Source organism: Phocoena sinus, chromosome 14 (genome assembly GCF_008692025.1).
Source record: "Phocoena sinus isolate mPhoSin1 chromosome 14, mPhoSin1.pri, whole genome shotgun sequence".
Lineage (NCBI taxonomy): Eukaryota > Metazoa > Chordata > Mammalia > Artiodactyla > Phocoenidae > Phocoena > Phocoena sinus.
Window position 1 is genome coordinate 79434404 of NC_045776.1, and position 26762 is coordinate 79461165.

The 26762-nt window shown below is 49.7% G+C and overlaps 1 protein-coding gene across 1 annotated transcript; it reads left to right on the plus strand.

Annotated features, from left to right (window-relative positions):
* Positions 1–217: 217 nt before the first annotated feature.
* HSPB8 (heat shock protein family B (small) member 8) lies at positions 218–14497 on the plus strand. Its single transcript, XM_032653842.1, has 3 exons — positions 218–1098; positions 6878–6941; positions 12730–14497. The coding sequence occupies exons 1-3, from the start codon at positions 732–734 to the stop codon at positions 12887–12889; spliced, it is 591 nt and encodes a 196-aa protein (XP_032509733.1). The 5' UTR covers positions 218–731; the 3' UTR covers positions 12890–14497.
* Positions 14498–26762: the final 12265 nt, after the last annotated feature.

The window sequence follows — 26762 nt, forward strand, 5'->3', positions numbered from 1 at the left end:
GTCCCCAGTGGGGAGGCGGGATGCTGCAGGCTCTGGAGAACGTATTTCAGGAGGGTGATCTGAGCCCTCAGCCAGGCGAGGGTTATTAATAGCCAGGCCTTTGTGCCCCGCTAGGGGCGGGCAGGCTCTGGGGGGAAGGGAGCGGGAGGGAGGGCGGAGCTGAGCCCAGCCGAGCTGGGGGAGGAGAGTCCGGAGAGGCTGGCAGAACTTGGCCGCGAAGGCCCCTCCCAGGCCCCCGGGAGCCCAGCTGTCCCCTCCGCAGATTCTCCGGGGCTGGTTCATCACCTCTGAATACTCCTGTGACGGGAGGTGCTTGCAGAACCCGCCTCCAGCCCCAAGCAGGAATAAATAGGAGGCACCCAGCTCAGGAGAAGCGAGAAGTTTCTAGACCTGCGTTCCCGGTTTATTAAGCTCTCCGCTCCACTCAGCGGCTCTGGCTGACAGCCTGGACGGCCTGGGCGGACGGTGGCTGGCTCATCTCCGGTGAGGCTGTGTGGAGAGGGGTCCTTGAGAATTCTGCTGCACCGGCCAAGGGTCGCCTTTGGTGGCTGGAGAGTCTTGCGGGGCTGGGACCCCAGCCTGGTGTGTGCCTCTGTCCTTGGCAGTGGCATTTTCCGAAGCTGAAGAATAACCTTGGAAGGCCAGTGCACCCACATCACCTTGCTGTGTGACCTTGGGCAGGTGGCTCCCTCTCTCTGAGCCTCTGTTTCCCCTCCAGCTCAGCAGCCGCCATGGCTGATGGTCAGATGCCCTTCCCCTGCCATTACACGAGCCGCCGGCGCCGGGACCCCTTCCGGGACTCATCTCTGTCCTCCCGCCTGCTGGATGATGGCTTCGGCATGGACCCCTTCCCCGACGACTTGACTGCCCCTTGGCCCGACTGGGCCCTGCCTCGACTCTCCTCCGCCTGGCCGGGGACCCTGAGGTCGGGCATGGTGCCCCGGGGGCCCTCTGCTGTGGCCAGATTTGGGGTGCCTGCCGAGGGCAGGAGCCCGCCCCCCTTCCCCGGGGAGCCCTGGAAAGTGTGTGTCAATGTGCACAGCTTTAAGCCGGAGGAGCTGATGGTAAAGACCAAGGACGGATACGTGGAGGTGTCTGGTGAGTGGGGGGCAGGAAGGAGAGAAGCCGGGGAGGGGGTGTAGACCTCAGACCCGGAAGAGCCAAGAGAAGGCTCCTTTGGAGGGGACGCTGTGGCTGCATGACACAGGTGACTTCAGGGCTCAGGAATGCAGCCCATAAAAGTTCTCTTTACAGAAAAGCTCTCCTCTTCCAGCTCCTAGGGGGAATTTTAACCTGATTCAGCTGCTGGGGGCTTTGGGCGCTGCGTCAGTCAGCCAGCCAACAGGCAGGGGAATAGAAACCACGTTGCATGTCCTAAGAGAGAGAATTTAATATAAAGAATAAGTTTAACAGACATAGGAATAAAAAGCCAAAGAAGAAGTGGGGTTCACGTACCCAAGCATCACGACACAGTCCAGAAGGGGGTGTTTGATGCTGTGTAATGACAGTGTTAGTAACTAGCTCAGGTTTCAAGAGAAACACCTTCCCTTGTCCCAGATGAGGAAACTGAGGCATAATTGTCATTATAAGGCTGCGACGTGGTAACCCTGGTCGAGCGCTTACGGTCTCCCAGGCACCGTGCTCAGAGCTTTACCCGTGGCATCTCAATGAACACAAGCAGAAGGGGCGGGGCCTGTCTCCTCTTTTTTACAGATGAGGAAACTGAGGCACAGAGAGGTTAAAGTAACCCACCCAAGATCACCAAGGATTCCAACCCCGGCTGTCTGGGAATTGGGAGGCCAGAAGCAAGTTGACAATTTGTTGAGCACCTACCAGGTGCCGAGGGCTACAGCTTTTATATTCCTGCTCTCAAATAATCTTCACTCCAGCCTTGAGAAGCAGAGGTGGCTAGTCCCATTTTGCAGCTGAGGAGGCTAAGGCCCAGGTGGGCACTCGTCCAAGGTCACGCCGTGAGTTAGCAGCAGGCAGAGTCTGGGCCTGCCCACATCCCAGCCTGGGAGAGGGAACGTTTTGGGGAAGAGGAAAGAGGAGATGGACACTCAGTCCCTGCGAAGCAGGGCAGCAGGGGAAAAGCTTTCTGTCCCTTCCCTCCCAATTAATTTTCCATTAAAAAGCATGTTCCTGGCAGGCTCTACCTGCTGGAAAATCGATAAAAGCCATTGCAAACAGGCTGGGTAGGGACTAGCCCCAGCAGAGCAGTCTTCAGGGGGAGTTTCAAAGGCTCCCAGGGCAGAATTATAAACATCAGGGGCTCCGGAGGGTGTGGTGGGCCAGGCGGCATTCTGGGGCCTTATGTAGGTGGAGGGAGATGGCCAGGGTGCCAGACGCCTGAAACCATTTCTCTGGGCTTTGTTTTCTTATCTGGAAATTGGGGTTCAAATGGTTCCACGGCCTAAGGATTTTTGTCTTAGATGACGCATGTAAAGTGTGTACATAGTGCCTAAAACACAAGGGATCGGCATTGTTTTGATGTTACTAGAATATTAAGGCCCCAAAACATACATACATACATACATACGTGCATACATACATACATAAATGCTAGATGTTCTTTGAGACCCAGGTTCAAATCCCACCACCGCTGTTCAATCTCTGAATGGATATGGACAAGAAAGTCTTTTCACTGCTCTGAGCCTCGGCTTCCCCATCTGAAGAGTGGAGATCATAATAATATCCATCTTGCAAGGCTGTAGGGAAGATAAAGTACGTGCAGACAATCCATGATAATAAATGCAGAGTGTCTGTAAAATGGAGCTAATACTAGTGTCTGCCTGGCACTCTGCAAACAAGGTGATTATTATCACCGCTCCTCCTGTCTTTGTTTGAATTAGGGTTCCAGAGGCTTCCGCCCCAGGGTGGAGGGTGTCCCATGCCCTGTGGCCCCTTCAGGAGAACTCTGTCCAGCCTGGAGAGCTTTTTCCTCTCCATCCTCCTTTCTAGGTGGGGTCTGGCAGCTCCAGGCTGAGATCCCAGCTGAGTACCGTACTAACCCAGAGGCTTCGAGTGGGTCACCTAGCCTCAGCTTCCACATCTGTAAAATGGGGTCCCTGGGGGCTTAAATAAGACAAAGACAGACAAAGCCTTTTCAGGTTGAAAATGCCTCACAGCTGTGCACTTAGCAACATCGGCTTGACAGAATCCAAATCCCCCAAGAATACATACAGAGATTTTTATAACAGGGATTTAAAAAATCAAATCGATTATCAGGGGCTCCGTTTGAACAGCAACTTCCAAGGGACGTGGGAAGTCAGATCAGTCTCCCATCCTACCTCACTTAATGACACCCCCATTCTTCCTCAAGCTGTTTGTGCAGGGCACTGTGCTAAACGCAGCCAGATGTTGGTTCACTGGTTCCTCACATGGACTTCCAAGGAAATATGCGTAGGCTTGTTGCACCCATTTTACAGATGAGGAAACTGAGGCCCAGAGAGACTAAGTCACCCGAGATCACTTGCTTCTCCATGGCAAGGTCTGAAATTCAAAGCCAGGCCTGCTTAGGTAGTTCCAAGTCAGGATGGCTGGATCTGCTTCTAATTGAGTGGCCTGGGACAAATCCTACGACCTCTTGGGCCTCAGCTTTACCCTTGGTCTTATGAGGAGTTGGACTAGATCAGTATTTGCCAAATGGTGTGTTTTAAGATATCACTGGGCATCTGATAAATGCAGGTCTCCTCACTGCAGGACTTATCAGAGCATTGAATTTGCTAATGGCGTTTATGAATCTCTGAGAGGTAGCCCTGTCTTATCTGACCACATATGAGTGTCTAGGCCTAGGGAACTGTTTGGAAAATGCTAGACTAGATGGTTTCCATCATGCCTCACATATACCCCTCCCCCACCCTGCAGCCACCAGCCAAGAAATGTTCTCTTCATGGGCCGCTGGCCCAGGCCCTGGCCGAGGAAGGGACTGGAAAGCCAGAGGCTTTATTCCACCCCCTCTCCTGAACCCCAGGGCCTCTGCCTCCCCTGGAAACAGCCCCTTCTTTCTTCAGCTGGGCCGGTGGCTTTCCCCGAAGTGCTGATGCTGCTTCTCGGCACCTACATTTCTCGGTGGCTGTGAGGGACCTCTAGCTTCCCCTGGCCTCCAGATGGGTTCGTTTTTTTGTTTTTTTCGTAATACTTGCTTTTTTGTTTACCAACATAAAATATTTCCATGGTAGAAAATGTAGACAGGAAAGCAAAATAAGAAATTAAAAATCAGTTGTAATCCTTAAGCTGCCCCAGTAAATAGATATCCAAATACCATGCAAATTAAGCTTCAGCAGGGGCCTCCTAGCAAAACCCTCTTTCACCCAGCTTAACCCCCTCCCCCAAGCCCCCCTTTACGGAGCTGCCTTTGCTTAGAGATCCTCCCCCACAACCCCAGTACCCTATTTTCAGAGCATGGACAGAGAGGTTTAGCTTCTGTGGGTCAGTTTTTTCCCCCAGTATCAAAATAAACCACAAGCATTCACCTTCACATGGTATTTTTACAACTTTCAAAGCAATTCTGTGACTCATTGGCTCCTAGGAAGTTGTTGTCACCGCCATTGTAGAGAAGAAGAGAGATGTGCTGGGAAATGTCAGAGCAGGGGCTCCAATCCCCAACCCACATCCCTGCCTTGGAGTCTTTGCTCCAGCACTTCCAAGCTGTGTGACCTGGGGCACATCACTTAACCTCTCTGAACTTCCATTTCCTCATCCACAAAATGGTAATAATAAAAGTACCTGCTTTCTAAGGTTTTTGTGAAAAATGAACAGTTGATATCGGTAAGGTGCTTAGAACAGTGGTGGACACCAAGGAAGCGCTGCAATATAAGAGTTTGCTATTATTATTCTCACCATCACCATCATTATCATTTATTATTGCCAGGACAGCAAGCGTGCAAAAGGGCTGAGTCAGAGGCACTGGCCTGTCCCCAGGGGAAGCAGGTCTCCGGAGGCCCAGGCTTTGGGAAGGGGACCAGGGGACAGACAGTGTTCCTCTGGCCACAGGCCTGTATCAGAGCTGGTCAGCTGGTGGTCACGGACTTGGCAGGTCAGAATAAACTCTCTGAGCTTCAAGAGGCAGCACGTTGGCAGAATAGTATGTTCTGGTTAGCCAGACACTCCCGTTGAAAAATGAATTCCTGTAAATGTACCCCTTTCCGCCCAGCTGGTGGGAGACTACGTTAATGCAGCCTTTCCTAAGGGAAATTTACAAGGCTTCGAAATTCTAGAACTTGGAATTTATCCTAGGAAGTCATGAGGCCAGGTGTGAAGACCTAGCTACAAGAATGTTCAGTACGGTGAGGTTCTTTCTGATGTCAGAAACACTCTCAGTGCCCCAAAGCCGGGGATTGGCTAAATGAACTTATATCTCCCCGCAGCCATTAAAAGTCAGGTTGGCAGTGAATATTCGCTATAATATGGAAAAATAATTATAACGCGTCAGTAAGAGAGAAAAACAATTTTCAGGTGTAACATACAGTATGATCTCATTTGATAAAATGGGTGATATACGTCTACACTATATAACATGTATGCATTTCTAAGTAACATAGAAAAGTCTGGAACGTATATAAAAATGTGGTTTCCTTGGGGTGATGGAATTATCGAGGGTTTTGATGTTTTCTTCTTTCTTTTCTACATTTTCAAACATACACATGCGTTATCTTGTAATCAGAAAAAATGTTATTAATAAAGGAATAATGAATAATAAAAAGGTAATGAATAATGTAATCACCTATAAATTATCAGCTTAAAATCTTGACTGCAGTAAGACACTATATTACACAAGGTTATTTACAGTCTAGTTCCAAAGCCCCTCAGAAGGATGTCCGCGGGTAAATGAGGGTTCTTGGCCCTGGAATGTGGCGCCGCAAATGAGGAATGAGTAATAATAGGAGCCTGATGGCTCTGCCAGGCGCTAATCCGATTTGTTTAAAGAGAAATTAGAGATACTCTCTCCATTTAAAAAAAAAAAAAGCGGGGATGGCCAACGGGCTCAGAATTTGTTACATAAATTGCAGACGACAGCCAGTTTGCACCTAAGCCTTCTTGTAATTTCATATTTTTCCTTCCTAAGGAAAGAAAAAAAGCCCTGGCCTGCCAGCCTGGAGGAGGAGGGGTGGGTGGAATTTCACATCCATGGCGACTAATGTGTCACTTCCCAGGAAAGCCCCCTTAGGGTGTTGTTTTCTTCTAGCAGGTTGAAGCATTATTTCCAGGCAGTTCTTTCAGGACTCAGTACAGATAATGGGGCCCAAATAACTAACTGGAAGCTGGAACAGGCGGACGGGCATCGGACCCCAGCCCTTGGCTTCGATTCCAAGACTTGGTTCTGAGACTGGGGCTGCCATGCACTTGCTGGGTGCCCTTAGACCCATCCCTGGGCCTCAGTTTTCACATCGGTAACTGAGGGAGAAAGAGGCCCATCCTCAGAGCTGGGAAAGGGCTCTGTGCATTTTAAAGCCAGCTGGGTGGCAAACTAGCCCCACTTTTTTCCTCTCACCCATTCTGGGATGTTGGCCTCAGGGGTCTCCTGGCTGGTTAGGAGAGAGGGGTGAGACGCAAGGCTTTGAAGATGCCATGCCACATCTTAGAAGACAGGAGATAGACTCTGTAATTTCCCAAGTCTAACGCATAATCATCTACAAACCACGGTCAAGGCCTCCGGACCTGCCTGTTGTCTTACTGCATCTTCACGGCAGCCTGGGAGATGGTATCAAGTGGGTCCACTTAGCAGATGAGGGACCAGAGGCGCAGACAACCGGAGCCTCTAGACCAAGCCCCGAGCCACACAGCGAGGCCGGGGCAGGTTTTACATCTGAGCCTGAGTCCTGAATGATGCCCGAGGGACATAGCCGCTGACACATGGCTTTCTTCTCCCTTCCAGGTAAACATGAAGAGAAGCAGCAAGAAGGTGGCATTGTTTCCAAGAACTTCACAAAGAAAATCCAGTAAGTAACGTGGCAGTTGGATTTCAGGGTAGGATTGGAGTGGAAGTGGGGATGCCTGGGACCTGAGATCTGAGGTCTCTCCCTCTTGGGCATCTCTACTTCAAGATACACACCCCTGCCCCCAGGGCAGGGAATTGAACCCTTGCACCTAAAGGGGAGAAGGTATCACAGCAAACGTGCAATAGGTTCCCAGAAGGGGCGGCACGTAGGTTGTGCCAAGTCATCTGCTCAGTGCCCCGTGGGGTGGGATTAACAATCTCATTCTGTAGATGAAGAATCCGAGAATGGGAAAGGCGAAATGACTTGTCCACAATTCCATGAAAATTGGGGCACTCACCCACCCATGAGGTATGATGCCCCAAATTCCCCAATAGAATCTTTCGAAGGCTGCTTGCTCTAAGTCTCCCATGGCCAGGAGAACGCGCGCCTTCCCTAGAGCGTGCACATGAATTAGGCTGGAAGGTGTCCTGCTGTCATCACTACTCACCACCTAGAGGGGTCTTCAGGCTGAGAGATTGGGACAAAGGAAAGGCCAGTTTTGCTGAGGGGAGTGAGAAGGGCTGAGGCAGGGGGTGGGGTGGGGGGTGGGGGGGATTATACAAGCAGCAGAAAGACCAGCAGGCTGAGCCAATGAGTCAAAGCCACACCGAGGCCCCGATGGCAACAACTGTAGGCAGAAGAGACTCACCTTCCCCCTAATCAGCATCCTTCCACTGATGTGTACTTCTGGCTCCAAAGTCTTTTCCCAGTCCCATTTCACCTTTGCAGCAAAGGTATGCGGTGGGGAAAGGAGACATTACCCTCCTTGTATTATGGGGAAACAAAATCTCCCAGAAGTGAAAGGACATACCCAAGGGTGTTAAAATTAGCATCTAGAACAGCCCAAACAGACCTTTGAACTCTGAGTTCACCGTGTTCGTTCCTTGAGCAAGGAATGCCCTTTCCTCACCTGTGAAAAGGATGGATGCTGAAAAGGAAGTGAGATCACTGCACTGTGATGGGCACACAGCAGGTCCCCATAAGTGGTGGTTTGTTGTTACTATTATTGTTTTGTTACTGAATCTTAACTCCTCCCCTCGCCCTGGCAAAGATATCCTGTGTCTGGAGAGATTGCACAAACCGAATTCTGAGGCTGCTTTCAGCTTTAGGATTCTGTAGTCCTGTCTCTCCTGCCATGTGCCCATTCCTAACCCACCGGGTGCCTCTGGAGTACTTAAAAGGCTGCAGCCACTTCCTGATAAGGCAAACGCCAAACCGTTCTTCTCCGTGCTCCCTGGCTCGCCTGCCATCCCCAAGACCCACACCTTTCCCTAGTAACGCAGCCAGCTGGAACAAATGTTGCTGATGGGGGAGAGATGAGGGAGAGAGGGAGGGAGGGGGCTGATGTTTCTTTCTTTCTTTCTTTTTAATAAATAATTTATTTATTATTTTTGGTTGCGCGCGGGCTTTCTCTAGTTGTGGCGAGCAGGGGCTACTCTTGTGTTGTGGTGCGTGGGCTTCTCATCGCGGTGGCTTCTCTTGTTGCGGAGCACGGGCTCTAGGCGCGCGGGCTTCAGTAGTTGTGGCTTGCAGTCTTCCATAGTTGCAGCCCCTGGGTTCTAGAGCGCAGGCTTAGTAGTTGTGGTGCACGGGCTTCGTTGCTCCACGGCATGTGGGATCTTCCCAGACCAGGGCTCGAACCCCTGTCCCCTGCATCGGCAGGCAGATTCTTAACCACTGCGCCACGAGGGAAGCCCTGATGTTTCTGTTAAGAGACTGAAAGAAGGTCTCAGGATGGAGTCACAGGCAGGGCAGAGCTGTGAAAGGGACTGAACCGGAAAGAAGTCAGCAAATTCATCATCTCTAAAAGACAGCCATTTCCATGGATCTCACCATCTCCAAGGCCTCCGGGGAAACAGCTTGCGGGGAGTTACTTGACCAGATAGAAGTGCCTAAGGCTGCTAGAGGCTCGGCAGCTGAGCTGGGATGCTTGTTAGGACGCTGGACTGACACGGCCAGGAGCCCCCCAGAGGCTCTCCTTAGTCAACCAGTCATCCCAACGCTGTCCCTGGACCCTGCAAGCCTCCCCACATTCCAGCAACTAAAGGGCCCCCAGGACCCTCCTCCATCACTTCGGCATGGATCCATCCATTCTGGTTGGTCCAACTGCACCAGTTGTTAAATATTTTTGAACCTCGCCTCTGCGTGTAGGGAGTCCCAGCTCCATGACTGAGTGGGTGACTTGCAGCAAAATGCTGAACTGCTCTGAACTTCTGTTCCTGTATCCCTCTTTCCCTCAGGATGGGGAATGAGAGGATGTGTACAGACTCAGTGCCCAGCCCATGGGAATTAAAATTATTAAAGATTCCACAAGGCTGGAATCACACAAGAGCACCTGGGACTCCTGGGACCTCCTGGCTCTGCCCAGACTCCAGACACCAAGCAGTGGGACTGGGGTCTGGGATGGCTTTAGCCCCATCTCAGAGGTCTCATTGCCTCTCCCAGGAAAAGCTCCAGTCACTAGAGGCCAGGGAAGCTCCTTCAGCCAGGCTGAGATTCTTCCTTGGAGATATCCTCGCAGACAGGATGCTCCAGCCGTTTGCCTCAGCCACGGCTAGGAATTCTTCTCAACACATCCTTCCCCATGTGAAAGACCCTGTTTTGACTGGATGAGGGAGAGAGGGAGAGGTCTTGGAATTTGCCAGTCAGGTTAGGTGCAGGGCAAAGCCTGGAGATGGGAGCTTTTCCACACCCAACTGGAGTGAGAGGCCAGGGGATGCCGAAAGTCATCAATGGAGGATGCCCAGAACCAAAGCAGACGTGAGTGTCTTTGCTCCACATCCTCCGTGGTGTCTATCTGATCTGCCATTTAGTGACCCCGGTGGTGTGGCAGGAGTCATGTTAAAAGATGTAGAGTTTTAATTTTGTCTCATCTTGAAAAGGATGCTATAACCATAAACAAGATGAAAAGATAACCCTCAGAATGGGAGAAAATATTTGCAAATGAAGCAACTGACAAAGGATTAATCTCCAAAGTTTACAAGCAGCTCATGCAGCTCAATATCAAAAAAACAAACAACCCAATCCAAAAATGGGCGGAAGACCTAAATAGACATTTCTCCAAAGAAGATATACAGATTGCCAACAAACACATGAAAGGATTCCCAACATCACTAGTCATTAGAGAAATGCAAATCGAAACCACAATGAGGTATCACCTCACCTCAGTCAGAATGGCCATCATCAAAAAATCTACAGACAGTAAATGCTGGAGAGGGTGTGGAGAAAAGGGAACCCTCTTGCACTGTTGGTGGGAATGTAAATGGATACAGCCACTGTGGAGAACAGTATAGAGGTTCCTTCAAGAACTAAAAGTAGAACTACCATACGACCCAGCAATCCCACTACTGGACATATACCCTGAGAAAACCATAATTCAAAAAGAGTCATGTACCACAGTGTTCACTGCAGCTCTATTTACAATAGCCAGGACATGGAAGCAACCTAAGTGTCCATCGACAGATGAATGGATAAAGAAGATGTGGCACATCTATACAATGGAATATCACTCAGCCATAAAAAGAAGTGAAATTGAGTTATTTGTAGTGAGGTGGATGGACCTAGAGTCTGTCATACAGAGTGAAGTAAGTCAGAAAAAGAAAAACAAATACCGTATTCTAACACATATATATGGAATCTAAGAAAAAAAAAAAAGGTTCTGAAGAACCTAGGGACAGGACAGGAATAAAGACGCAGATGTAGAGAATGGACTTGAGGACACGGGGAGGGGGAAGGGTAAGCTGGGAAGAAGTGAGAGAGTGGCATGGACATATATACACTACCAAATGTAAAACAGATAGCTAGTGAGAAGCAGCCTCATAGCACAGGGAGATCAGCTCGATGCTTTGTGACCACCTAGAGGGGTGGGATAGGGAGGGTGGGAGGGAGACGCAAGAGGGAGGAGATACGGGGATATATGTACATATGTAGCTGATTCACTTTGTTATAAAGCAGAAACTAACACACCACTGTAAAGCAATTATACTCCGGTAAAGATGTTTAAAAAAAAAAAAAGGATGCTATAGAGTAGGTATCATTAAGCTCACCTTGTGGATGAGAAAACTGAGGCCCAGAGGATGATGGGACTCAGCTAAGGTCACATAACCAATGATGAGCAGGTCTGGGACTTGAACACAGGTCTCTCCACCTTCCAAGCCCACGACCTTCCTGTTTGGTTAGGGGAAACCAAATGAGTGGTTCACGAACCATCTTCAACTAGTTTTTGCCTTCTGTGCTTACGTTCCCATACTATTATTTGCTTACGACTGATTTTCTTTTCGATCAACTCGCTTTTGATAAGGTTCAATTCTCATCAGTCAAACGTTCACTGAAGAAGGCAATTGTAAAATAAATCCAAGGGAAGCAAAATGTGGTTAAATTCTAACCAGGCCGTGTTGCCTGCCTGAGGGTCTAAGTCATAGATTAGCTCTTTCTTTGTTAAAACAGAGAAAATAGCAGGAGATAGAGGCCAAGGTGTTAAAGGCATGTTAACACAGAGCTGAGACTTTCCCTTAGATGTGAATGAAAGATCTGCAAGAGGGTTGAGGAGGAATAGCTCTCCCACCACGTGTTTCAATATAGAGGTCACCCGGTGAGAGCCCTTGAACAAGTCTCTCCCCATCTCGGGGCCTCAGTTTCCTCGTGTGTAACATGAGAGCATCATCCTGGACAGTCGAGATCCTTTCGGGCTCCGACAGTTCACGGGTCAGTGCTTCTGCTAAAATAGTCTCAGCTGTCAAGATGCTCACTTGTACAGCCAATGACTTCAATAACAATGTAGAAGGTGAGGCTGACTGAGCACTTCCTGTATGCCAGGCACTGTGCTAAGCCCTTTGCTTTCATCATCCTACAGAATTCTCACACCACCCTAAGAGATAGATGCTATTTTTAACCCCCTTTTCCTAAAAGGAAATAAGTTCAGAGAGGCAGGATCACTAGCCCAAGGTCGCACAGTCAGGAAGAACCAGGATTTGAACTCACGTCTGCCCGCCTGCAAAGTCCATGCTTGTGGACCATGGCTGCCCTGTCATATTGTCCCAGGTGTTCTATGGGTTGGCGTGCAAAGGGTTAAACGGAGTCAGCCCATCCCCAGCCCAGAGAGGGAGGTCCAAACTCTTGGCCGTGTCTCTACTTCAGAAGTTTGGCTTGGCAACTGCGCAAGTTCCATTTCTCTTCCATCCTTCCCTGCAGGCCCCTTGGTAATCTCCGTGGCTCAGTTTGGCAGGAGTCTCCCTGGTAGAGGAAGTTCATGTGGCTACAGGTGGCTGTTCACAGCAAAAAACTCCCCAACCCCTCCAGGAAGGGTCCTTCTGCCCATGACCAGAATGGGCTCACCTTACTTCCTGGGTCTTTCATCAAGACCCCTGCATTTACAATAGTCAGAGCCAGCCTGGACCGGTGATCTATGGGGATTGAACCTTCTGGCTTTCCCTACCGTGGACCTTTTTTCAAAAGTCTGGTGCCTGGGGAGACAGGGGAGCAACATGATAAGCTACTCTGAATTCGGAGACCGGGATTCCAATTCTGTTCCCCTCTGCTGCTTGCCGGCTGTGTGACCTTGGGCAAATCAGTTCACCTCTCTGATCTCAGTCTCCTCATCTATAAATTGGGGATAGTAGTGGAACTTGCCTGCTGGGATTATTATCAAAATAATAATCCCACCAGGCAATATCGAAAATATTTTCTTTCAAATGAAATGAGAATGTTTGGCTATATTAAAGATAATAAGTGAATCGTGTGTTTCTCCTAGGCTTCCTGCAGAGGTGGATCCTGTGACAGTATTCGCCTCGCTTTCCCCAGAAGGCCTGCTGATCATCGAAGCCCCCCAGATCCCCCCTTACTCACCATTTGGAGAGAGCAGTTTCAACAACGAGCTTCCCCAAGACAGCCAGGAAGTCACTTGTACCTGAGACCCCAGTCGTGGCCCTTCCTTGTTCCCTCCCCAACCCCTGGGCTTCTTTGATTCCAGGATACATTACTTTAGCTGAACTCGTAGATTTAGTGCGACTGAAATGTTGGGGGTCAGGGTGGATTGACCAGATTCCCTGGAGAGCGTAATAGTAGGTTTTTCCGCAAGATGGCGCAATTGGCAGGTCGTGTTCCGCTGCATTAGGCCAAGATGCTGGGAGTTTTTCTTTCTTTACCTTTTCTATCGTGATGAAAATGTTACACATTCTACAGCTGCAAAACAAATAAAAGGGGACATAACATTTCACATTGTATCTTACCTTGCAGCCTATGCAAGAGTTGCTTTTCTCTGGGGACCTCCCCATCACCCAGGTTCCCATTCTGGGCTCCCAGTGTCCATGCCTGCCTCAGGGTTTGGTTGACGGAGCCCAGAAGCTCACCCCGCTGTGTTTCTGAAGACTTGGTTTACACAGGCTTATAGACAGGTCTTACATCCCCATATGGGATTTATCCAACAACCACATGAAAACAAACAGTGCCTTCTGCCCTCCACCCAGGCATTTATAGCATGTTCCCAAGCTGGCACTCCCCAAGGACTCTGGAAGCCCCTTAGTTTATTCTCTGGCTAAAAAGTCCCCCCTTTCTTGTGTCTCCTATGTCCAAGTCGGGATTTTTACAGAGGGGGCTGTCTCCAGACAGCTCCACCAGGAACCAAGCAAAGGCCAGACTGCCTGTCAGGCAGACTCGTGGTACTGTGTATATGGGTGGGACATGTGTGTCTTTGTTATTTGAATTGTGCTGTTTAGGGGAAAATAACAGTAAATAATAATAATAATAAAGGAGCTTGTTCTTAGCTTCGTGTGTCATTTTGATGGGAACTAAATGTGGTACCACTTAGATATGCCACATCTATTAGGGATGCTTGTGGCAGCAAATAATAATGCCCAATGCATAGTGGCTTAAATGACGTAAATATCTGTCTAACTTTACAAGAAGTTTAGATATGAGTGATTTCGGAGTTACTTTTTCAGCTGTTATGCCACCAAGAACCCAGAGTCTTTCTACCATTTTCCTCTGCCGTCTCTGACAAGTCTACAAGTTCTGTCTTCATGTTTGCAAGATGGCTGCAGCAGCTCCAAGCATCTCAACCTTATATGACAATGTATAGGAAGAGAAGGCAAGGGTACGAAAGTCTTTTTGTCTGCATTTCTCTTGTATCGGTAACATCTTTCCCAGAAGCTCTCTCTCAGCAGATTTCTTTCTTTTATTTCATTGACCAAAACTGGGTCACGTGTGTGTGCGGCAGCCAATCCCTGGCAAAGGGAAAGGAATGCCGTGTTGGCCTAAGATCAATACCGATTTGTCCTTTGAGGCCAGGAACATTGCTGCCTGAAAAAACAAGCTTCTGTTAGGAAGGAGAAAAGGGGCAATCAGCAATTCATGGATGCCCCACACTGATGCTGCCAGGAGCCCAGAACCCTTAAAGTAAGGTGGTGGGGAGCAGGGAGGCTACCAGAGTACATCAGTTAGAACTGTTTCTGTGCTAAGTGCTGGGAAACCCCACTCGAACCGATTTAAGCAAAAAGGGGTGTTTATTGGACACAGCTGTGAAGTCCAGGTTAAACGCTGCTTTCAGGTCTCTAATGATGTTAATAGAACTGTTTGTCTCTTGGTCCTGCGGTGTCGGCTCCATCTCCAGTCTCCCTGTTGCCTTCCACGTCCCCTGCCCCTGTTCTTCTGTGTCCCCATGTCCTCTCAAGTAGTCACAAGACAGCTGCGATCACTACAGCCCCACATCCCCACATTCCAGTCCCCAGCGAGAAAAGCCACTCTTTTCTCTTCGCTTCTGCTGGGAGTCATTCTTATTGGACCAGCTTGGGTCACATGACCATCCCTGAGCTAAGCACAGCCCAGGAAATCAGTGCTTTGATTGGTAAGGCCTGGGTCACATGCTCCATCCCTGGAGCCAATCTCACTTAAGCTTCACGTTAGCCCAGGAAGTAGATGTCCAATTTTACGGTGAAGAAGCTGCGTCTCCGGGAAGTAGCTCAGGTAAGTCCCATGGTGATGGTAGAACTTGAACCTAGACGTTTGCTTCCGGAAGAGTTAATGAGTTGCTGAGCTTCTTTTTAAGAGCACCTCCAAACCCCGGAGTGACAGCAGGAGTCAGTGACTATTTCCTGAGCACCTACTTATTTTGATCACATGCTGGGAGCCAAGCATATAGCAAACAGCCACGATTCCTTCCCAGTGGAACTCCGAGCAGCAACAGGGGTAGGCAGATAATAGAAAGCCCGGCCCTCACCAAATCCTCACTGTGACACCGTGTTGAGTGCCTTGTATGTATTAATAGATTAAATCACCCTACAATTCTATGAGCGTTACCGAACCAAACTTGGGTCCCCTGGCCCACAGGCGGTAAAGCCAATCTACTGACGCCAGGTGTGGTGAAGGAAAGTGCAGCGTTTACTGCAGGGCACCAAGCATGAAGGCCAGGCAGCTAGGGTTCAAAATGCCTGAACTCCCTGACAGCTTTCAGGGAAAGGTTTTTTTGTGGGTTTTTTTGTGGTACGCGGGCCTCTCACTGCTGCGGCCTCTCCCGTTGCGGAGCACAGGCTCAGCGGCCATGGCTCACGGGCCCAGCCGCTCCACGGCACGTAGGATCCTCCCGGACCGGGGCACGAACCCGCGCCCCCTGCATCGGCAGGCGGACCCCCCAACCACTGCGCCACCAGGGAGGCCCCGGGGAAAGGTTTTTGAAGACAGAGTGAGGAAGAGGGTTGCCGGGTGTTTGGTCAGCTCTTGGACGTTCTTCTGATTGGTTGGTGGTGAGTTAATTGGGAGTCAGCGTCATCAACCTTCTGGTTCCAACAGGCTCGGCGAGGGCGGGGGGAAGTGTGCGTTTATTCTCAGCATGTAGTTAACGTCTTCCACCTGGGGCGGGGGGCGGGTTTCAGTATCTGCCGAACAGCTCAAAGGATTTGCCTCAGAATAGTATCTATAGCCCTTGAGAAGGAGCTAAAGGTCCTTGACTTTGTTTAAAGGCTAAACTATTATAATTTTGTCTGCTTGACCGTTTTCCTTTGTCTCAGTCTTTTCTCGCTTCTCTGATGAAATTTATTCTTTGGAACTCGGGGAACGCCTAGGAAGCTAAAGCTTTACTACGAACAAGAGGCAGGTGGAGGGCGGAGAGCGGGGGCGGTCTGTCCCCGTAAGGGTCCTGCTCGCTTACAGGAGGAAGGTTCGGTTCTTACCTCCATTTTACAGATAAGGAAACTGATGCATGCAAGGATTAGTGCATGGCCCCAAATCACCCACCTGCTAAGCAACAGGCTTAGAGAGTCTGACTCTACTATTAACCTATTACCCAGTTCTGCCTTTCTGTCAGCAAAGCAGAACGTAAGGGTGTCTTAAGTGAGTCCGTCCACCTTGTGGGAAGAGAAGTGACCTTTCAAATCGGGGCATGGCAGGGGGTGGGGATAGGATTGGCTTATCAGAGGAGGGGTCACTCCACGGTTGTCAGGCTTGAGCACACGAGGCTGGGGTGGGGAGGTGCCTCACAGGCACAAGAAAACACAAGAGCCAAAGCGAAGGGTATGTCCCTTTTAAAACCTTTTGGTGGTTCCCTGTTGTTCAAAGGATTGAGTCCAAGCTTCTTTGCAAGACTTGCAAGGCATTATGGGATCTTCCCCCGGGTCACTGCTCTCCACCCTCCCATAACCCCCTCCCTTCGCCCTGCAGCCCCATCTGACTTCCCTTGGCTCCTCTAACCAGACAGGCCCTGTCTTGCTCCCAGAACTTTGAATACATTGCTCTCTCTCTCCAGGGCTTACTCCTCCAGCGTCTTCCTTGGCTAATCCTTTAGGATCTCAGCTCAGACTCCCAGCAAGCTGGCCAGAGCCCCTCATCATTACCCCCATCCCAGCTCAGCACATCCTGTAACAGCTTGGGCATTTGTGTAGCAGAATAAATAATAATAACAATCACAAACACCAAAACTCATTCCAACTGCTCTGCTTTTAAGGATGAAAGGAGAAATTCAAGTAAAGGGGAAAATCCCTACTCATTTGATATTTGTTCAACAAATATTTACTGGGCACATACGAGTGCAAGGCACCTTGCTGGGTGTCGTGTTACCCTTTCTTTTCACTTTGAGAGCCTGGTGAGGGAAAGAGAAAAGCAAAGCTTTCATTTCCACGTTCGTCAGTTCTGGGTCGCTGAATGGTGAGACCCTGAGTGGGTAGAACTGAGAGCCCACCCACTGAAAGTACATACGTATCGAATAGATGAATGAAGGAAGGAATGGTGAGTGTGGGTCTCCCTGGGAAATTAGGCCAAACACACGATCTCAGACCCCAGAAAGCCAGCTCATTTCAGTTCTGAGGGCTTCCAGCTTACAGACACAAGCCTTGTCATCAAAACGGATGACTCGGCCCCTCCCCAGAGATCTCCAACGAAATGACGGAGGAACATTGTTCCAGAGCCCTCACTTTGATGATGGTGCTGGGACAGGGACCGCCCAGAACTTGCTTCCACGCTCTGCTCCCTTGACCCAGCTCCCTGGAAAGTTTTATCCTCAGCCCATCCCCACCCCCTCCTAACTGCCTGCCAGCCAGTCACTGCCAATGGTGATATATGGAGATGACTTGATTTGACCTTGAAGGAAAGAAACAAATTAATGTGTCTTGAAATAAATTCCCAGAATCAGTGGCTGGCTTCTCCTCCACCCCCTCCACTTTGCACCTGCCGAGTTGTGCATCATAATGTGAAAATCAACACTGTTTCATCCAGGAGTGAACACCTGGAGCTGGCGGGGCGGAGGGCCGCTGGGAGGCCCCCTCCCACCCAGCGCCCTGGGCCCAGGAGTTGCCAGAAGGGGTGGGAGGCTCAAGGCTTATTGTGGGCTCTGCGCTCTGGTTGCTGAGAGCTGGCTGAGTCACCCTGTCTGCAGTGAGAGCAGCCCACCCGACCACCAGCTCCAAGTCCTGCAAGTACGAGCAGATGGGGGCTCCCTGGTGGCTCCCAAGGAAAAGGGAAGGGCAGCCGTGTGGAATGGCACTGCCATGGTCATTCTCCAAGGGGAACTGAGATGTGGGGAGGCAAGGAGACTGCAGGCCCCGCCCATACAATTGAGCCGCGGGATGTATATTTACTGAGTGCCTTTCTTCAGGCTCAGCACAGATTCAACTGTATGCCCAGGTACAATGGAGCCAGGTGTCCAAATACTGAAATACTTCAGTACCACTTGACAAATGGCACTGCCTCTAAGCTGCCCGCAGTGTCTCAGCCTTTATTAAGCATGTCTTTTTATTCTGGTGCTTTGACTACTGGGCGCCTTGCTGACCTTGGAGGGACTGCCCCTCACAGAGATAGCCTGCGAGCACCCCTCTCTTAGGAAGACCAATCCGGAGACCCCACCCCAACCCTTGTCACACTCTTTCCCTCTGAGCCACCGCCCACCTGCCCAGATCATTCAAGGTGAGGTACCAAACAACTAGGGACAGCCCCTGTGCCCCAGAGCTAACTGAAGTTATTTGAACTAGCCTATTCTAAGTCTGTTTCCGCCACCTCCCCTGTTCCTTCCCGTAGAGACCACAATAAAGGCTCTTGTCCACATTCCCTCTGCCTTCTGACCGAACCTGGTGCTTCCCCGTGTGGCCCCCATGACGTGGCAAGCCCCCTCCTCTTGGCATCTGTGAATGTACTGAGCTATTTTTTCTATGGCACTCGTCTCCCGATCTTTTAGCCATGCCATACCTGAATAATGATGAAATCTACATTTTAAAATCTAGACACCTTCCTCCCTCTACCTTCTCCCACTTTTTCTAGGAATCAACAGCTCCCTTTGGACCAGTGGCCATTCTGAATAGCCAGTGCCCTGGTCCTGCAAGTTGTTAAAGATTCTGAATACTGCCTCCTTTCCCCAGGCCCATTATGTATGAGGTACCATGCTGCGCCCTGGAGAAAAAGACAGACATGAGTCTCTGCCCTTGAGGGTATAATGGGGATCTCGGGCCATATGTAAATAAGCAAAGAGAATAGCAGGGTCCAGGGCAGAACTAAGTGTGAGCCCTGAGATCAGGGAGCAGCAAGGCTACTGGGGATCTGAACTGTGATCACAGCTCTGCGGCTCACCCTATATGTGACCTTGTCACTTGACCTCTGTGGGCAGGCATTTGTTTTCTTATCCACAGAAGTGGGTGATGGCAATGCAGGGCTGCTGTGGGGATTACACAAGTGTATGCCAAGTGCTTGGCCCACAGGTACTAATGCAGAGTAAGTCCACAGTAAATGGGGGGCACTGGGTGGTCTCAGCACGAGCCCAGCCTGGAAGGCGGAACCTAGGGTCTGCCAGGGAGCCGTGGCAGGTTACTGAACCAGTGGCCTGAGTCTGCACCTGGAGCTGATGCTCTCCCAGCACCTGCCTCCTAATTCTCGAGGTCTCCATTAGGGACAAGAAGAGTGGGAATTAGGGGCATTGAGGGGATTTCAGTCTCCACTGTCAGAGGTCTAGAGGTAACCCTGATAACACGTCTCTATCATCTTAGCTGCCAGTCCCCACCCCCGCCGCCCAAGAATGAACCTATTTTTGTTTTAATTTTTATTTTATGTTGGAGTATAGTTGATTTACCGTGTTGTGTTAGTTTCAGGTGTACAGCAAAGTGATTCCGTTATACATATACATATATCCATTCTTTTTCAGATTCTTTTCCCATATAGGTTATTACAGACTATTGAGTAGAGTTCCCTGTGCTATACAGTAGGTCCTTGTTGATTATCTATGTTATATATAGTTGTGTGTATCTGCTGATCCCAACCTCCTAATTTATCCCCCCCATCTTTCCCCTTTAGTCACCATACGTTTGTTTTCGAAGTCTGTGAGTCTGTTTCTGTTTTGTAAGTAAGTTCATTTGTATCTTTCTTTTTAGATTCCACACGTAAGTAATATCACATGAGTTTTGTCTTTCTCTGTCTTACTTCACTTAGTTTGATAATCTCCACGTTCATCCATGTTGCTGTAAATGGCATTATTTCGTTCTTTTTAACGGCTAATATTCAATTGTATGTATGCACCACATCTTCTTTATCCATTCCTCTGTCGACGGACGTTAGGCCGCGTCCACGTCTTGGCTGTTGTATCGATAAACAGTGCTGCAACGAGTGTTGTGGTGCACGTAGCTTTTCGAATTATGATTTTCTCCAGATATGTGCCCAGGAGTAGGATTGCTAGATCACATGGTAGTTCTACTTTTAGCTTTTTAAGGAACTTCCGTATTGTTCTCCACAGTGGTTGTACCATGAACCTATTCTTTTTTAAAATGTGTTTATTTTTGGCTGTTTTGGGTCTTCGTTGCTGCGCGCGGGCTTTCTCTATTTGTGGTGAGCGGGGGCTACTCTTCGTTGCAGCGCACGGGCTTCTCACAGCGGTGGCTTCTCTTTGTTGTGGAGCACGGGCTCTAGGCACGCGGGCTCAGTAGTTGTGGCTCACGGGCTCTAGCGCACAGGCTCAGTAGTTGTGGCACGTAGGCTTAGTTGCTCCACGGCGTGTGGGATCTTCCTGGACCAGGGCTTGAACCCGTGTCCCCTGCGTTGGCAGGCGGATTCTTAACCACTGCGCCACCAGGGAAGTCCTGAACCTATTATTTTAAATCAGTAGAAACTTGTAGCTATAACTTTGGAATCTGAATGATGTATTTTTCTATGGAAGAGGAGGATGACTTTAGCCCCTTAGCCTTCAGCACAGTCCCCAGAACATAGGAAGGGTTCACAATATCAGCTATTACCATCACTGTTGTTTTTGTTGGTTATCCTACAAAACTACCATGGTGGAGAGGGTTAATTTTATTTTTTCATAGCATTTAAGTGCCTTTTTTTCTAATTTATTAATTTATTTTTGCTGTGTTGGGTCTTCGTTTCTGTGCAAGGGCTTTCTCTAGTTGCAGCAAGCGGGGGCTGCTCTTCATCGCAGTGCGCAGGCCTCTCACTATCGCGGCCTCTCTTGTTGCGGAGCACAGGTTCCAGATGTGCAGGATCAGTAGTTGTGGCCCACAGGCCCAGTTGCTCTGCGGCATGTGGGATCCTCCCAGACCAGGGCTCGAACCCGTGTCCCCTGCGTTAGCAGGCAGATTCTCAACCACTGCGCCACCAGGGAAGCCCCGGAGAGGGTTAATTTTAAAAGAGAACATGGCGGAAGGGAGAGGCCCAGACAGCAGGCTGGCAGTAGACTGCAGCATTCTCCTCCCTGGAAGACTTGGAAATTGAGGAGAGACGCAGGTGGGCAATGCTGGTTGGCTAGCCTCACGCCTCCCTCCATCATGTCCCAAATGAAGGTGTCAGGATGCCCTCCCAGGCTGGAGCCCAGGCACCCAGTCTCCAGCATCCCTCAGTGGCTGAGGGGAAGGTCAGGTGGGGAAATGCTTAGCTCATGCTCTAGAAATCCTTCAAGGGATTCTGATGTTAATTGGTCTCAGGTGGGGCCTGGGCACGGTTATTTTTATAAAGCTCCCCAAGGATTTCAATGTGCAACCAAGGTTAGGAACCACTGGAGAATTGGGGGCGGGGGGGGGGGGCACGGCTGTACAGGAGGAGCCCAGGTTGGACTCAGCCTGGGTTAGGTGAGAGTAGTTCCTGGGGGCTTCTAGGAAGAAATGTTGTCAAAGTTGAAAGGATGAGAGTTAATAATAATAACGTTATTAAATGTTTATTACCTGTAAGGCGCTGTCCATGCTCTGCACATCCATTTTTCCATTTAATCCGTAGCCAAACTACAGTGATGCGGAAATGTGCCCACGTTCCCACAGCTGGGAAGTGGCAGCATGGCTGAGCCAGTTTTAAACTCAGGCAGACTGGTTTCAGACCAGTGTTAGCTAGGCCGGGGGGCATGTGTGGTGGAAAGAAGGATTAAGGGTTTCTGGAAGAGGGAATCATGCCAGAAAAAAACAAAGCTCTTAATCCTCACTCAGAGCCTCAGTCCCTTCACTTATAAAATGGGGCTCATTTGTCGCTGCCCTGGATATCCCCCAGAGGGTGGCTGGGAAGATGAGTGAGTTTGTAAATCAAACAGGACCATTGCTAAGTTATTATCACCATCCCAGCAGCCCAGTAAAGCAGGAAGGGCAGAGGAGGGTCATGGACCACTTGTCTCGGACGTGTTGCCTAGTGACCTGATATCCTGGGACAGTGTCCATTTTCCTCTGCCTGTTTGTGCTCCATCAGAGCTGCGTGACAGCTGTGTGAATTTTGTTCTGATTCTGACAGTGAAAGCTTACAAAATCCACAGCAGACAGGATGACAGAGCTGACTGCCAATGGCTCCTCAGATCTAAGCCAGCAAAGACACAGTTGTCAGAAGACAGGGTCTCGCGGAAGTGCCAGAAATTGAGCATCTCTGGTGTGTCCAAGATTTCACACTAGGTCAGCAGTTCCTAAAGTGAGTTCCGTCAGAAGAAAAGGGAATGGGTTGGGTTCTGCAGTCAAATAGTTTTGGGAAGTCCTGGGTTAGACAATACTCAAACATTCTTCTTTAGCCTGGCGATGTGCATTGTGAACCTTTAAGAAGAAGGTTCGGCTGGTAGCTCTTGTTGCATCACAGATTAGCCTAAAATCAAGCAGCCTAAGACAATGAACATTTAATAGTTCACAGTTTCTGAGGTTCAGGAATTCCGCTAAGGCTGAGCTGGTCATTCTGATCTGGGGTCTCATGAGGTTGAATCGTGGTGGTGGCCAGGTCTGCCGTCATCTGAAGGTTTGACTGGAATGGAGGGTCTACTTTTCTTTTTCATATTAGAGTAGAGTTGATTTACAATGTTGTGTTAGTTTCAGCCAAGTGATTCAGTTTTATATATAGTAAGTCCCCTTCATAGGAACTTTCAAGTTGTGAACTTTCAAAGACGTGAACGTGTGTTCGCATGTCCAGTCACGTAAGTTCGTTCCCGTGTCTGGTGTGCATTGTCACGTGCGTGCATCCTCTACAAGTGATTGTGCTTTTGTTACTTTACTACACACAGTACTGTATAAAGTACAGTATCTTTATTTCAAGACCAGGATGTCTGGAAGCAAGTGTAAAAGCAGCGGTGATGTAGCTGGTATTACTGTACTTTTCAAGGTACTGTATTGTAAGATTAAAAAGGTTTTCTTTGTTTTTTATGTATTATTTGTGTGGAAAGTATTATAAACCTATTAGAGTACAGTACTGTATAGCCGATTGTGTTAGGTGGGTACCTAAGCTAACTTTGTTGGACTTAGAACAAATTGGACTTAGGCGCTCTCGGAACGGAACTCGTTTGTATGTAGGGGACTTACTGTGTGTGTATATGTACACACACACACACATATACCACGTGGGCCTCTCCGTAGAGCTGCTTGAGTGTCCTCATGGCATGGCAGCTGGCTTCCCTGGGAGCAAGCGATCCAGGAGAGAGCGTGAGACAAAAGCCCGATAGGTCTTTTGTGATCTATCTGTGAAAATGGCACGACAACGCTTCTGCCCTACACTGTCGAACAGTGCTGCCAGAGAGGGACCAAGTGGGTCAGAATTTGTTCTGACCTGAGGCAAGAGGTCTGGGCTTTAGAAGTCCAACATCGGCACTCATAGGCCAAGGTCTACCTTAGGGACGGAAGTGGGGGAGGCAGATTGCCCCACAAGGAAGTAAACGGCAGGCTTTTGGACTCTGTGGCTTCAGTAACCCCCAGGGTGGTTCTGCAGAGAAAAGTCACAGATGCGGACCCATGCCAACAAGAGTGCCCAGCAGCCAGGGTAGGTGTGCTCAGAAACAGTAAAAAGCATATGAGGAGATCTGAGCCGATCACCCGCAGCGTCTGCTGCATTTATACTCAGGGATAATTGGAAATGACAGAACGGCTCAACTAGAGGGGTTTAGTTGCACAGATGATGGAACTTCCACACAATGGGAGAAAGTATGCAGCTATTAACTACCACGCTTCTGAAGATGATTTATTGTCACGGCGCATGGGGAAAGCCGGCCTCAAACAAGCAGTCTGTGTAATACTCCATTTAAAAGAAATATAAATTTGCATTTATATTTTAGTTGCTTTAAAGTGACACTATTTTTTTTTTTTTTGAGGTATGCTGGCCTCTCACTGTTGTGGCCTCTCCCGTTGCGGAGCACAGGCTCCGGACGCACAGGCTCAGCGGCCATGGCTCACGGGCCCAGCCGCTCTGCGGCATGTGGGATCCTCCCGGACCGGGGCACGAACCTGTGTCCCCTGCATCGGCAGGCGGACTCTCAACCACTGCGCCACCAGGGAAGCCCAGTGACACTATTTTTTTAAAAAATTAAGTGGATATTCAAGTTATTTTCTTTCCTTTGTGCATTTCTGGGTTGTTTGAATATTCTGCCTAGAGAGTGTCTTACCTTTAAAATGGGAAAAGTAAACCTAGGTGCTATATTCTCGGGACCTCCCTGGCAGTCCAATGGTTAAGACTCCATGCTTCCACTGCAGGGGGCATGGGTTCGATCCCTGGTGGGGGAACTAAGATCCCACACGGCCAAAAAAAGAAAAAAATGATTTGATTCTCATAAGAGACCCTTTCAGGTAACATATTACCTGATGCACATTTTACTTCCCCTCCGACAACATGGCATTATGTGCCATGTAATTGTTATACACACACACACACACTCACACACACTCTCTCTCACACACACACACACACACACACACTCTCTCTCACACACACACACACACACACACACACACACACACTCACTCTCACACAGTCCAGAGCAGGACCACCCTGATTGGAATCGCTCTCTATCATTTATTAGCTGGGTATCCCTGAGCAAACGTCGTAACTTCTCTGTGCCTCAGGCTCCTTGACGATCACGTAGAGGTGATGATAGACTGCTTTGTGGAGTTGTGCTGAGGAACCAATGAGTCAAGATACGTAAAACGCTTGGAGCAGTCCTGGCATCGAGAGAGCACTGTGGCAGTGTAGGCCTACCTTCCCCTGCCCCACTCTCATCCCTAACGCGTCTGAGTGGCTAAGGTCTTGTTTGCTCCTCCTCTTCTCGTTAAAGCTATCCTGTTCCACCTTCTGTTGCATCCCTTTGGGATCCTGCCAGGTATAAGAGGGTAGTGATGAATTAATCAGGTTGACTAATCACGGGCACCCGTGCTCAAGTCTCGCCTCCTCTAGGGAATGCCCTTTAACCCATTTTCGGAGGCTCCAGAGAACCCTGCGCCCAGTGGAGTCACACCTGTGGCTTCTGCCTGGCAGCTTCCATGTCCCTTTCCTCTGGTTCCAGTCCCTTAATATCTCTTTGGGGTATCCTCACCCTTGTGTGTGGTTTCATTGGGAATTGCCATCCCAGGGCCCTGTCCTTCTTTCACCAAGGGTGGGCACATGGCCCACGCTAAGCCAATCAGGGTCTCTCATGGGAATGTGAACCGTTAGCAGAGAGACGGGAGGATGGGAAAGAACTGAAGCTGATTCATCCCAGTGACGATGCCCTGAAGAGATGCTCCTTTTTCTTACTCCCTAGGTCTTCAGCCCGACTCCCTTCCTGTCCTTCTGTTGCAGGAAGGGGCACCCTGGTTTAAGTGGGCTCTTGTTTAACATTCGGAGGTAAATTGTCCAAGGAGACACACGTGCTGACAAAGCAGGAGACTTTATTGGGAAGGGGCGCCCAGGTGGAGAGCAGCGGGGTAAGGGAGCCCAGGAGAACTGCTCTGCCACGTGGCTTGCAGTCTCGGGTTTTATGGTGATGGGGTCAGTTTCTGGGTTGTCTCTGGCCAGTCATCTTGCTTGGCCCATATTTGGTCTGACTCAGGGTCCTTCCTGGTGGCGCACGCATCTCTCAGCCAAGTTCCAGCACGAAGGTTCCAGCACGAGAGGTTGGCAGGACAACATTATGGGCTGGCGTCTCCTCCCTCCTTGGGGCCCCTCCCGAATCCTCCTGGTTAGTTTTCGGCAGCAGCACACTGTGTTCCTTATCGGGACCTCCTGTTGTGAGACAACACACGCAAGTGGTTATGGTCGTGCCTGGCCAAGGTGGGCAGTGTAGGGCAGTGGTTCCCACACTTCCTGGGGGCCAGTGCTGAGCTTTCCTTTCAACTGTATGTGCTCTACCAAATCCTTTCCCCCTGAACTAGATAGAGTCCATTTCTTTCCCTTGAAAACAATGAACACCAGCTGCTATAGCGAGAGAGGAAGAGAGAGAGAGACATGGAGAGGTGCTGGGCTGAGCGGCGCCTGCAGGCCACCTACAAAGGGGCCCCTGAGTTCTGATCCAGCTCAAAAACAAATTCCTTCTGTGACCCTGGGCAAGTCCTCCTACCTCTCCCTTTGTTCCTCCATCTCCTGGAAACATCCCATCAATGCAGTGGTGCTCGGGATCCTGTCTTAAGCCCCTTCTGCTTCTCCCTGGGATCGGCACACACATTCCGTAGCTCCAATGGCCACCACTATGTTAACACACCCAATTCCTCCTTGCAGTCCAGATCGACTCTCCAGAGCTCCAAATACCCCCTAAGCATTTCCACCCGAGGCCTTCTCAAACTCCTCACGAGCAAAACGGAATTCAATATCTCTTCCTGCACACTGCTCCCCTCCCTCCCTTTCCCCACTTTCGCTCACGGCATCAACACGCACTCCTCCCCCAGAAAACCCAGGACTCTCCTCGACTGCCCTCTCTCCTTGTCCGCCTGTCACTAGGCGTCGTCCGTACTCTCTGAGGTCCTCTGTCATACGAATCCTCCTGTTTGTCTAGCACTTGTCACTTTACAACATCCATTCACCTGTTTGTCCCTTAACCCTCACAAGTCCAGGAGCTGGGTGGTATACTCCCCACAGGAGGAAATAAGGAATCAGAGAAGGGAAGCAACTTGCCCCAGGTCACATAGGAAGTAGAAA

Excerpts from the sequence above, each read along its gene's own strand:
- HSPB8 (XM_032653842.1), top strand. The coding sequence starts at position 732 with ATGGCTGATGGTCAGATGCCCTTCCCCTGCCATTACACGAGCCGCCGG. Across the intron at positions 1,099-6,877 it reads CGGATACGTGGAGGTGTCTG|GTAAACATGAAGAGAAGCAG; the intron begins GTGAGTGGGGGG and ends TCTCCCTTCCAG. Across the intron at positions 6,942-12,729 it reads AACTTCACAAAGAAAATCCA|GCTTCCTGCAGAGGTGGATC; the intron begins GTAAGTAACGTG and ends TGTTTCTCCTAG.